Raw genomic sequence first — 12,199 nt, 5'->3', positions numbered from 1 at the left:
TTTCTGCCCCTTGACCCTTCTAGAGCACTTGAAAATGTACGTATTGTATATTTTTGATTATATGGCCCCAGTGATAGGAAACAACTCCTTATGCCACTCTCACACCTGGCCAGCATCTCAAAGGAGATTTTCAACAAATGTGGAAACTAAGCACCTTTAAAATTTTCCCCCCCAGGTTTTAGTTCAGAGCAGAAGAAGGAATGTGCTTCCTCACATATCAAGTTTTTGTTTAAATCATCAGAGCACACATGCAAGGAGATGGAAGAGACCTTAAAATTGGCTGCAGGTAAATGAGAAGGGGGTAATTTTCATTACAGACTTACCTCCATCCCTCTTTCTTGTGGTTAATTCCTGGTCTCCAAGGGCGTTTGAAATTCTAGCGGGTGTTCTATTTTGTGTTTTTGAAATACTTGGTTATTTTTACCTCTGATCTCTCTGTCATATGTCATGGCAGTGATCCATCATGCAGAGTGGAAATTTCACTGGGTATCTCTGTGTACTGTAGCTATGTCCTCAGTGAATACCATCTTTGTTTCCTGTGAGGAAGGTTGACAAACAAGCCTAGAAAAATGACAGCAAGAGGAGAAGCTTCAGTTTCACTCTGTGACATGGATGCTCAGTGCAGTTAAAAGTTTTTGGTGCATGGTGGTGGTGGTGACGGTGGTGGCAGAGTGCGGGAGGTGGTGTGTTAGTCTTGAGTGATTGAAGAAGGAACTGGAAGGGTAAGCTGATTTAGACTGTGTCTAGATGCCATGTTAGGGACTTTGGGTTTCATCCTGATGGCAAGGGATGACGTTAATACAGGGAGTGATTAAATGAAAGATGACAAATATAAAGTTGTAGCGAAAGAAGAGGCACTGAAAAGGAATAATCTGATAGGATAAGAACCAGAAAAGATGAGTAACGTGGAAGGTAGAGGAGAAGAAATCGACAGCGAGAAATGCTACAGCGAAGTGACGTAAGAGGAGGTCTGAAGACGTCATTGGATTTGGTGATTAAGACTTAATTGCCTTAAAATGAAGAGATTCTTAGTGTAGTAGGGATGGAAATGAGACTGTGGTGCATTGTGTGAAGCCATGGAACAGCATTAGAGCTCAAGTTCTCTTGGGGTAATGGCAGAAAATGGGATGAAGGAGAAGACTGACCCAGGTGCTAAAGTCCTCATCGAGGAAGTGAGGATCCTTTAGTAGATGACTGCAAGAAGGAGGGAGACAGAGTGTTAAGCCAGGCTTAATTCCTCATTCACTTACTTTATTCATCAACTATTTACGGAATCTATAGTGCACGCAGAAATTGTTCTAGGCACTGGTGATACAGCAGTGAATATGCCAGGAAAAGCCTGTCTTCTTGGACCTGATATGACAAAGGAGGAGGACAAATTTTTGAACAACATGGAAATACACTGATCTGGAAATAGAAATGAAAGTGGGAGCTTTGAGAAGTTGTTGACATCAGTTATCAGTTGGGCTGGTGATTGGAAGCTGCTTTCTGATTTTATTTTATTTTAATTTTGCTTTGTTTTATCTTATTTTATTTTATGTTTAACAAACATGTAGCACTTATGATGTGCCCAGCACAATTTTAAGTGATTTACAAAAATTAACCAATGTACTCCTACCTAAGAACTGGGTATTATTCATATTTCCATTTTACCGACAGGGACACTGAGGCACAGAAAGGTTGCCCAAGACCACAGTTGGGGTCAGGCACAAGATTCCAATGTCTGGCTTCACAATCTGGGCCCTTCACTGTTGCCCCAGGCTGATTGTCTAGGGGAAGAGGGCCAGCTGGAGCACAGAGCTCACTGAGGTGTAGAGAGAGAGGCTACAGGCTTAAAAATAAATATAAAAGCTGATTTCTTAGACTCTGTAGTTTGTAAACAAGCATGTCAGTTTAGGTGGTGATTCTCAAATTTTGGTATGCAAGAGGATTACCTGGGGCAGCCTGTTCAAATGCTGAGTACTTGACTTTTCTCTCAGCTACGTCCTTCTATGTCTTGGCTGGAGCTCAGAAATCTGCAGTCATTCTAGGTGATTCTGATTCCAGTAGTTCAGGGACTGAACTTGGCAATACACTGCATTAAAAGTGTGACTATTTGCATTTTAAAATGTAACTAACAAGGAAGATGAGGAAGCACTCAGGCAGTTCTTTAAAAATATGAGACTTTAATAACGTCTGATGATAAAAGTGTAATTTTTGAATTTGCAAAATTTTATGAAAGTGTTATGAAATTGCAAAATTTAATTAAAAAAGGAAATGAAAATCAACGTTAAGTCTGATCAGCAAGTTAGGAACTTCCGGTCATGACCAGTGTGGAAATCAATTAGACACGGAGATGAAAGTATTTCTGAAATTATAAGGCACAGAAATGAGAAAAAGGATTTGATTAGTATTCAAACTTTTTAGAACACTTTTTATGTGTTAATATGCCTGTTAATAGCATTTTGGTTACTGTTAGTATTCCAGATGCAATGAACTTTTTCCTCCCAACATTTTCTTATGAAAATTTTCAAACATACAGAAAAGTTGAAAAAACATAGTAAAAAACGCCAACGTACCCACCTCTTACATGCAATAATTATTATTTTGATGTTTTGATATATATATATCTCATATAGTATTTATAATGTTGACTGTTTAGCAATGCATAAATATATATTTAAAATATTTGTGATATTTGCTGAACCATTTGGAAGTTTCAGATGTCATGATGTTTCATCCTTAAATACATGCATGTATCTTCTGAGAAACAAGATAGTCACCTGTATAACAAATTTTCTTCTTACACTAAGAACATTAAGAATATGAATAATAATTTCTTAATAATCATCTACTGTTAGGTAATGGTTGTGTCTCTTTTCTCTCTTAATAGATATTATTTTTTTGAGTAGTTTTAGATTCACAAAACAATTGAGCAAAAAGTACAGAGAATCCCTATATCCCTGCTGTCCCTGCGGGCACAGCCTCCTCCGTTATCAGCATCCAGGCCTTAGTGGTCCATTTGTTACAACTGATGAACCTACATTGACACATAATAATCACCCAAAGTCCATAGTTTACATGAGGGTTCACTCTTGTACATTCTGTGGGTTTGGAGAAATGCATAATGACATGTATCCATTATAGTATACAGAGCAATTTCAATGCCCTAAAAGTCCTCTAAAGATCCTAAAAATCCACTAAAAATATTAAAAATCCCTCCTACCCCACTTCCTGGCAATCACAAGTATTTTTACTCTCTCCATAGTTTTGCCTTTTCCAGAATGTCATACAGTTGAATGGGTTGTGTTACTTCATTGACTTTCAATTTCATATGCTCATTCTCATTTCATTTGTGCATCCAGACTTATTTCGTTTGATTTCTCCTTGAGTAGGAACTCAGGGCAATGTGTTACGAGGGGTCCCATTTGTCAGAGGGGGACGTCCTGGCCTTGTGTCTGGCCTTAGTTACCTGGAACTGGACAACCCTGCTGGAAACAAATGGAGATATTCTCGCTGGGCAGGATCTGTGACTGAACTTCCGCAAATCATAAAACAAAAGGTATGTGACACACTCTGTTGAAAGCACCAAAAAGCAGTCATATTTATTTGCACTGGGAAAATGAGATTAAATTAAGGTGGTTAAACAGAGAAGGCTGTAAGTAGCGTTTTCTGTATCCCAGTTATGTTTTGTATAGTAAAACGAATGCATACATAATAGGAAACAAGTTTCATTATCTTGTATGTCCATATTTCAGTTGTAAAGGTTAAATGTCTTGTAAATCCCAAGAGAAATTAATGCTAAAATTTGCATTTCAAGCTTTTGACCTAAATTTGATTATGTTTTCCTTGGTCCCTGATTCAGAGGAGTTATAGATTCTTGCAAGAGGAAGGCATTTAAGGGCTTGTCTAGTGTTACATTTGTCAGATCACCTTTCTTCCTGTAGCCATGGCTTGTAGGCTTGTGGTCATGCAAATTAGTTCTAAAAAGATAGAATCAATTTGGCTGGCAGAATTTTAGGATGTTTTATCGGCACAGTCAGTTCTTTTATAACACAACATATGTGTTCCTAAAAATCAGAGAGCTAGGCAAAATTGCACAATAAAGACCACAGGGCTTATGGGAAAAAATGTGTTAGGAACACAACACTCAAAAACTTTTGTGACACTCATTAAAAGAAAAAAAGAGGCTCCAATAAAAACAGTAGCAGTTTTATACATGTTAAATTTTTAAGGAATGCACGGACTACAATAAAGGTGGCACATTACCTAGAAGAGGATCTGAAGCTTGCTGGGTGATGGGATGGTTACAGATTGTGAATTATTGTGAAGTGGTAGAAGGAGCGCTATCAGAAATGACAGACAGTCGTAACACCATTTGTGGTTGGTGTGGTTTATTATACAGGTGGTGAACTAGATGGGTGTTTGAGATGTGTGCTTGTGTGTGAGTGTTTTGTGTATTCTTATGCAGCTTGGTTCAGTTGTGTGCAGTTTTCTGTGTTCACCCCGTGTTTCTTATGGACAAAATTGTACATAAGAAAACACAAAATTTGTGATATACTCATTTTATTTTTTAATATCTCAATCTCAATGGAACAAATTCACATTTTCAAAATACATGTTATAGCAGAAGTGATTCTATAATCTATTCCCTGCCACAGGAGTCAGGCAGTGTCCCAGGTCCAACCTGACGTGGGTTTTTTTTGTTTTTTTTTTTGCGGTACGCGGGCCTCTCACTGTTGTGGCCTCTCCCGTTGTGGAGCACAGGCTCCGGACCCGCAGGCTCAGCAGCCACGGCTCACGGGCCCAGCCGCTCCGCGGCATGTGGGATCTTCCCAGACCGGGACACGAACCCGCGTCCACTGCATCGGCAGGCGAACTCTCAACCACTGCGCCACCAGGGAAGCCCCAACCTGACTTTTGAGATTAAGAAACTTGGACACATTTATAAACTCAAAAGTTACGAGTGCTCCTCAGGTACCCTCCTGACACCATACTGAGCCCAGTTGCCTCCCAATAACAGTGACAGTGGGAGGGGCAGTTTTTCCTGGGAAGTCTTACCTTAAAGTGTCATTCATTAATATTCAAAATGATCTATTTTCATTGTCAGTATCTCATACAAATCTTTAAAAATCCTAAATTGTTGTTTAGGGTAAAAAACAGACATTCTTTTCCATTCTCAACTATGTGCTTTCCCACATAGGACTGTAACTGTCATAGCTATGTTAACTTATTAGTTGGACAGGAAAGGGACAGAGAAAGAAGAGACATGTTACAGGTAGATAACCATGCAATGCTGTTCAGTTCAGAAGAGCTTGGGCAGAGATGGAGGGCAATGTGACCCTCTGAGCTAATCTCCGTACTCGCAGTGGTGCTCTAGCCAACTCACTCAGACTCTCTCAAGAGCCAATGGTGCAGGTCTCTTCCCAGCTCCGTGCTCAGGGACATCATGGTGGTAGCCTGAAACTGGCCATGGTGAGAGTAGTTACACTGCAGAAATTGGCAAAGGCTACAAATGAGAGCCTTTTTGTTCCCGGGAGAGCAGATTGTTAGAGCTTAGCCAATCCATTTCCGGTCTTGAAGTTGCTCTTCATCAGAACTGTCCAACACAGAGCGATAATACCTACCTGTTTTAAATTTCTTCAGGGATAGAGAATCATAGTCTCCATTAGAGAGATATGTTAAGTATGTCAGAGTCAGGATATTTAATCTCAAATTTAATTGCATTTTCTTCTTTACTGTAATTTAAGTGCATTTCCTTTTCTTCTATCCTCTGCAGGAGTGGAAATGTGTTATCTTCAAAATAATCTTTCAGTAACTAGAAAATGAACATCCTGGTGGTTTTTTAAAATTTTATGTATGCACACAAAATACAAAAAAATATTCCCTCCCTATCTCTTTCTAATTTTCCCTAGGTTTGTCTTGTAAAGGTAGTGAATTGCTTTCTTTTTTTGTTTGAACAAGAAATAGTTGGAATTAAGATAAGAGTGGCTTTTGATTTTGTTTCAGTGGAGATTGAGCCAAAATGCTGAAAGGAAAATATTCTCGCTCCAAACCCTGATTACTGACCGTGATGTCTTTATCTGTGTAGCTGACACCTTTGTATGAGCTGGTAAAGGAAGTACCCTGTGCCTCTGTGAAAAGGCTATACCTGAAACGGGCCATTGAGGAATATCTCGATGAATTTGACCCCTGTCATTGCCGGCCTTGTCAAAATGGTGGCATGGCCACTGTGAAGGGGACCCAGTGTGAGTGCCATTGCAAACCATACACGTTTGGTGTGGCGTGTGAACACGGAGCCCTCGTAGGGGATCAAGCAGGTCAGTGTGCTGCATTCTCTCAAGTTATACTGGACACAATGAAAAGGGAATTACCCTTTCCCTCTGGCCTCTGAGAGTGTGCTTCCTCCGGTATGGAGAAGGGGAAGTCTCATAAGGCTTTGAATTTGTCTCTCCCTCCCTATTCCACCTCCGGGTTGTAGCTACTGAGGTCGGGCCCTTTGCCATCTCTCTATTTTCCCATCTGAACTAACAGAACTGCCTTCTACTCTCCACTCTCCATTAGAACAGATTTATGCCTGAAACACCTTCCATCCTTCCATAGTCATCTCAGTAAGGTTTTGTCATAATTTAGGTCTACAGAGCTTGTGTCTGCACTGACTAACCTTTCTGGTGGCAAGCTCTTGGAAACACCTCTATTTCTATTTTGTGTTATGTCCCACCAATCAATCATTCACAAATATTTGTTGAACATTGGCTGTGTGTTCAACAGTGCATTTGGTGTTTTAAGTATTTAGTATGTGAAGTTCACTTTATGAGTAGGCAAAGTATGAGATGATTTGTGTATATTTATTTTTATATTCATTTGTGTGTCTCTCTCCTCTAGAAAGCTTACTTCTTAAATTCGGAACTGTTTGATTCCTTTGTTTATTCCCACAGCCTGACATAGTGCTTGATTCATAAAGTCACTTAATAAATGTTTGATAAATGAATAAGTACATGACTAAACCACGGCTGCTTATAGACAAGCATCAAGAAAGCATCCTTGCCTCCAAATGTCTCCCCAAGTGGCCTGTCCTGGTAAACTAAAATGCCACCACTGCGATTCATTCCTTTGAGGCTTAGATTTACAGCTATCTGATAAAATGGACGCTCCCCCTGCTGGTGAGGAGTGGAGTAGCAGTCATAATACCTCAAGCTCTTATTACCTACTATTAACATACTCAGGGGACTATATTATTAACTCGATTTCTAATTGTGGAAGAAAGGGTAAGGAAGATCATGGGAAAAATGATACAAATTATTTTAGTTTTTTTGTGTGTGATACTGAGGAGTGGCTGTGGAGGGAGTGGAGGGAAGAGGGATGTAGGTCACACAGTAGAAATAGCTAAGGAGCAGTAAACACACCCATCTATTATCAGAAGTAGTGCTTTGGGGGAATAGTTCCTGAGATCAGTTTCTAACTAGGAAAGCAAAGCTCTTAGAATATGCTTCAAATTCTCTCTAATGTCCTCCAAGGAATATGATGGGAAAAATACTAAAACCTGTGAGCTGTGAACCAGCCCTGAGGTAGAAGGTGGCCAGAGCAAGTTGAGGAGGTGCCTGTAGATTGAAGAAGGGTGCTGACAGGAGGTAGAAGCATTTTTCCTACTTACATATTTCCTCATCTTGTACAGCACCAGCCCTGGGGTTGGCAGCCTGGAGTACCCAGTAGACCAGGGGTCCCCAACCCCCGGGCCATGGACTAGTACCAGTCCATGGCCTGTTAGGAACCGCACGGCACAGCAGGAGGTGAGTGGCAGGCGAGGGAGCGAAGCTTCATCTGTATTTACAGCCGCTCCCCATCGCTCTCATTACCACCTGAGCTCCGCCTCCGGTCAGATCAGCAGTGGCATTAGATTCTCATGGGAGCGCAAACCCTCACAGCACGAACTGTGCATGTGAGGGATCTAGGCTGTGCGCTCCTTATGAGAATCTAACGCCTGATGATCTGAGGGGGAGCTGAGGGGGAGATGCTAGTGCTGGGGAGCGGCTGCAAATACAGATTATCATTAGCAGAGAGGTTCGACTACACAGAGACCATAATAAATCAATTGCTTGTAGACTCAGATCAAAGCCCTATCAGTGGGTGTCAAGTGAGAACAAGCTCAGGGCTCCCACTGACTCTGCATTATGGTGAGTTGTATAATTATTTCATTATATATTACAATGTAATAATAATAGAAATAAAGTGCACAATAAATGTGATGCTCTTGAATCATCCCGAAACCGTCCCCTCCTCCCCAGTCCATGGAAACATTGTCTTCCATGAAACCGGTCCCTGGTGCCAAAAAGGTAGGGGACCGCTGCAATAGACTATGCTCTTCTCATGCCCAATCACTGCTTTAACATTAGGAACTTATTTGCCTTGCTAAGAGACTGTGGGGTGATAAAAAGAGCCTGGACTCAGCCTAAGACCAGGTTACAGTCTGGATATGGTTCTTGCCCACCAGTACAGCATTGTGCATATCATTTAACCACTTTGTCTTGGATTCCACACCTATCAAATGAGAATGTTAACAGACCTCTTGGTCACCTCTATTCGTTCTTGTGAGAAGTAAATGAATGATAAAATACATGTGAAAGTGCTTTGAAACCGTTGTAAAATAATAAACAAATTTAAGGTAGTATTGCAAGAAGTTCGTTAATGCGGCCTTAATACGGGCAATCCTAGTCAGTGTGCAGAGACAGTCTGGCCACTGTGGAGACCTCAGTGAACAGAGTGAAGGTAATAAACCCCAGATCGTCCCCTCCCCCAATAACCACATAGTAGGAAGCTTAGCTCACTGAACTCTGAAATCTTCCTCTCCAAGTACTCTCTGAACCATGTCTCTCTTATTTACAGGAGGGGTTGATGGAGGGTGGAGCTGCTGGTCCTCTTGGGGCCCCTGTGTTCAAGGGAAGAAAACAAGGAGCCGAGAATGCAATAACCCACCTCCCAGTGAGGGTGGGAAATCCTGCATTGGAGAAACGTCAGAAACCAGACAATGCGAAGACCAGGAGTTGGAGCATTTGCGGTAATAGAGACCAGACCTCCTGGCAATTATGTAAAACTCAGTGCCCTCTGCAGTAAGCACGGAATACATGATTGCTGCTATTGAAAGATTTAAACCTTAAATGGTGATTTTTATCAGGGAGTGCTGTGCTCTTAGCATTGGGGTCAGTTGAAGGAGAGGCATATTGTGGCCAATTTGCACTTGTGTGCGTCAAGCTTTCCTGACGCAGGTGTTACAGAAGGCTGGGGAACTGGAAAGCAGTCTGGCTCAGTGGATGCGAGCAGCAGCTTTGGCATCAGGCAGACCTGCCACCTACTTGCTCTGTGAACTTGGGCAAGTTAGGATAAAAATAGTAGATACAATGATAATAGGATATTGCCTGAGGTTAAGAATATAAAGTGATTTGTACTGTGCCTGGCATATAGTAGGCATTCACTAATAGTTGCATTATTTTTCAGATATACCACTCCCTCTTTTTTTTTTTTTTTTTTTTTGCGGTACGCGGGCCTCTCACTGCTGTGGCCTCTCCCATTGCGGAGCACAGGCTCCGGACGCGCAGGCTCAGCGGCCATGACTCACAGGCTCAGCCGCTCCGCGGCATGTGGGATCTTCCAGGTCAGGGGCACGAACCCGTGTCCCCTGCATCGGCAGGCGTACTCTCAACCACTGCGCCACCAGGGAAGCCCCCACTCCCTCTTATTTATTTACTTTGGACTAAGCATGAAGCATACATTTGAGACAGCTAACATCTTCACTGATTAGCCCAGGTGTCTGATACTAACTTCCTGTTTGCCAGGACCTTGCAAAAGCTATCTTCAAAAATGCTTCATTGCTGGACTTCCCTGGTTGTCCAGTGGTTGAGAATCCGCCTTCCAATGCAGGGGATTGCGGGTTCGATCCCTGGTCGGCAACTAAGATCCCACATGCCACAGGGCAACTAAGACCCAACGCAGCCAAAAATCAATCAATTAATCAATATTAAAAAAAAAAAAGCTTCGTTGCTGAATCATACCCCTGGGTTAGAGTTGTTTATGCCACACCCCACTCTTTAATACTGTCCTTATTAACCTTTTCTGATCAGGTACTGGCAAAAATTCTAGAAAGATAATTTGAAGGTCAAGTGAGTTGAGGAAATGTTTAAGATGATTGGGTATCTGGTATTAGCATAGGGAGGTGAGATGCCTTATTCCTTGGGTGCTTTGTAATCCAACAATAACCAATATCTCTTGGCTGAGGAAGCTGACAAACGTATGGGATTCTGGTAGGAGGGACCAGAGAAGCTCATCAAGATTAGGAGCCCAGGCTTGCCTGGTGGCACAGTGGTTGAGAGTCCGCCTGCCGATGCAGGGCACATGGGTTCGTGCCCCGGTCCAGGAAGATCCCACATGCCGCGGAGCGGCTGGGCCCGTGAGCCATGGCCGCTGAGCCTGCGCGTCCGGAGCCTGTGCTCTGCAACGGGAGAGGCCACAACAGTGAGAGGCCCGCGTACTGCAAAAAATAAAAAGAAAAGATTAGGAGCCCGACTACTGGAGACGAGGGAGGACAAGCCCTGCACACACCCTGATCTTGTCAGAAACCCCACCCTTGGACTGTTGTTATAAACCCCTCATCAAATCCTCTGGCAGGGAGTGGGGGGACACACATAGTTTTTCAAGGCAGGAGCCCGCTGTGTCCCCCTTTGCCTGGCAAAGTACAAAAGCTATCCTTTTCTACTTCACCCAAAACTCTGTCTCTGAGATTTGATTCGGCATTGGTGTACAGAGATGCCGAGATTTTGGCGTCATAATCATGATAACAATGACATCTATCATTAAACAATGATTTTCAGCAGTGCCTCTGAGGTCACTCTCCACCAGTATTATCTCCACTCCAGAAACAGGAAATCTGAGGGGAAGCCTTACAAGTAGCCTGTGAATGTTGCCGCCTTCTGAGCTGAGTTCCTTACATTCTTGCCACACACTGAGGAAACTCAGATGTGAAGTATAAGCCTAATTTTCCTTTTTGTACTAAGGAAGAAGAGGATATTTCCTCTCCTCTGAGCACCAAGAAGAGTGAGAATTCTCTCAGTGCTTCCCTTAGGGTGCTGCTGTCCATCCAGCTTTATGTCTACAGGCAGAGGAAATACGCCCACGGAGGGAGAGGTCTCCTCAGAGACCCTCATATTCCCAGAGATCTGTGCTCTTGAAGGCAACATTCTCCTCCTACCAGAGTCTCATATGTTTGCCAGCTTCCTCAGCCAAGAGATATTGGTTATTGTTGGATTACAAAGCACCCAAGGAATAAGGCATCTCACCTCCCTATGCTAATACCAGATACCCAATCATCTTACACATTTCCTCAACTCACTTGACCTTCAAATTATCTTTCTAGAATTTTTGCCAATACCTGATCAGAAAAGGTTAATAAGGACAGTATTAAAGAGTGGGGTGTGGCATAAACAACTCTAACCCAGGGGTATGATTCAGCAATGAAACATTAAAAAAAATTTTTTTTAAACATTTATTTTTAAGTTTTATTTATTTAATTTATCCTTGTTGCACCAGGTCTTAGTTGCAGTGTGTGTGCTCCTTAGTTGCAGCATGTAGGATCTAGTTCCCTGACCAGGGATGAAACCCAAGTCCCCTGCGTTGGAGGGTGAATTCTTAACCACTCTACCACCAGGGAGGTCTCTCTGGTCCCTTTAATCTTGCCTCAGGTGGTTACTTGGATGCTTCTCCCTTGATTAGCAACTGTTCAAATCTGCCCTTTGGAACTCAGGGAAGGTCATGGAGGCTGGAGTCTTACCTACAAGAAATGGGGAACGAAAAAGTCCTCTGTGCCTTGGAGTCCCACAGGGCCCTGCTCAGCTTCAATTACTGTGAGCTCCCCTAAAGATTGCCTTGTGAGAGGTAGAAATAGCATGATTTTAGGAGCTTAACTAGACATGAATCCAGCCCTGGTATTTTTTACTCTATAACCTTGGACAAGTTATTCAAACTTCCTGAGCCTTTCTCCACCTATCTCATGGGGTTACTGTGAGTGTGAATTGAGCTGAGGCACATTTGTCGAACATCTGTCAAGATGCCTAGCACGTGGGCTTCCCTGGTGGCGCAGTGGTTGAGAGTCCACCTGCCAATGCGGGGGACGCGGGTTCGTGCCCCGGTCCGGGAGGATCCCACATGCTGCGGAGCGGCTGGGCCCGTGAGC

The 12,199-nt window shown here is 42.7% G+C and overlaps 1 protein-coding gene across 1 annotated transcript in view; it reads left to right on the top strand.

Annotated features, from left to right (window-relative positions):
• The window catches only part of C7 (complement C7), a 54,527-nt gene that overhangs the window by 25,043 nt on the left and 17,285 nt on the right, over positions 1-12,199 (top strand). Inside the window, exons 9-12 of the mRNA XM_032627147.1 lie at positions 176-286; positions 3,375-3,541; positions 6,071-6,299; positions 8,863-9,034. Coding sequence (XP_032483038.1) covers positions 176-286; positions 3,375-3,541; positions 6,071-6,299; positions 8,863-9,034 — 679 coding nt within the window. The remainder of the gene's footprint in view (positions 1-175; positions 287-3,374; positions 3,542-6,070; positions 6,300-8,862; positions 9,035-12,199) is intronic.

The sequence above is a fragment of the Phocoena sinus genome, chromosome 3, assembly GCF_008692025.1.
Source record: "Phocoena sinus isolate mPhoSin1 chromosome 3, mPhoSin1.pri, whole genome shotgun sequence".
NCBI classification, from domain to species: Eukaryota; Metazoa; Chordata; class Mammalia; order Artiodactyla; family Phocoenidae; genus Phocoena; species Phocoena sinus.
This window is presented reverse-complemented; position numbering and strand designations above follow the sequence as displayed.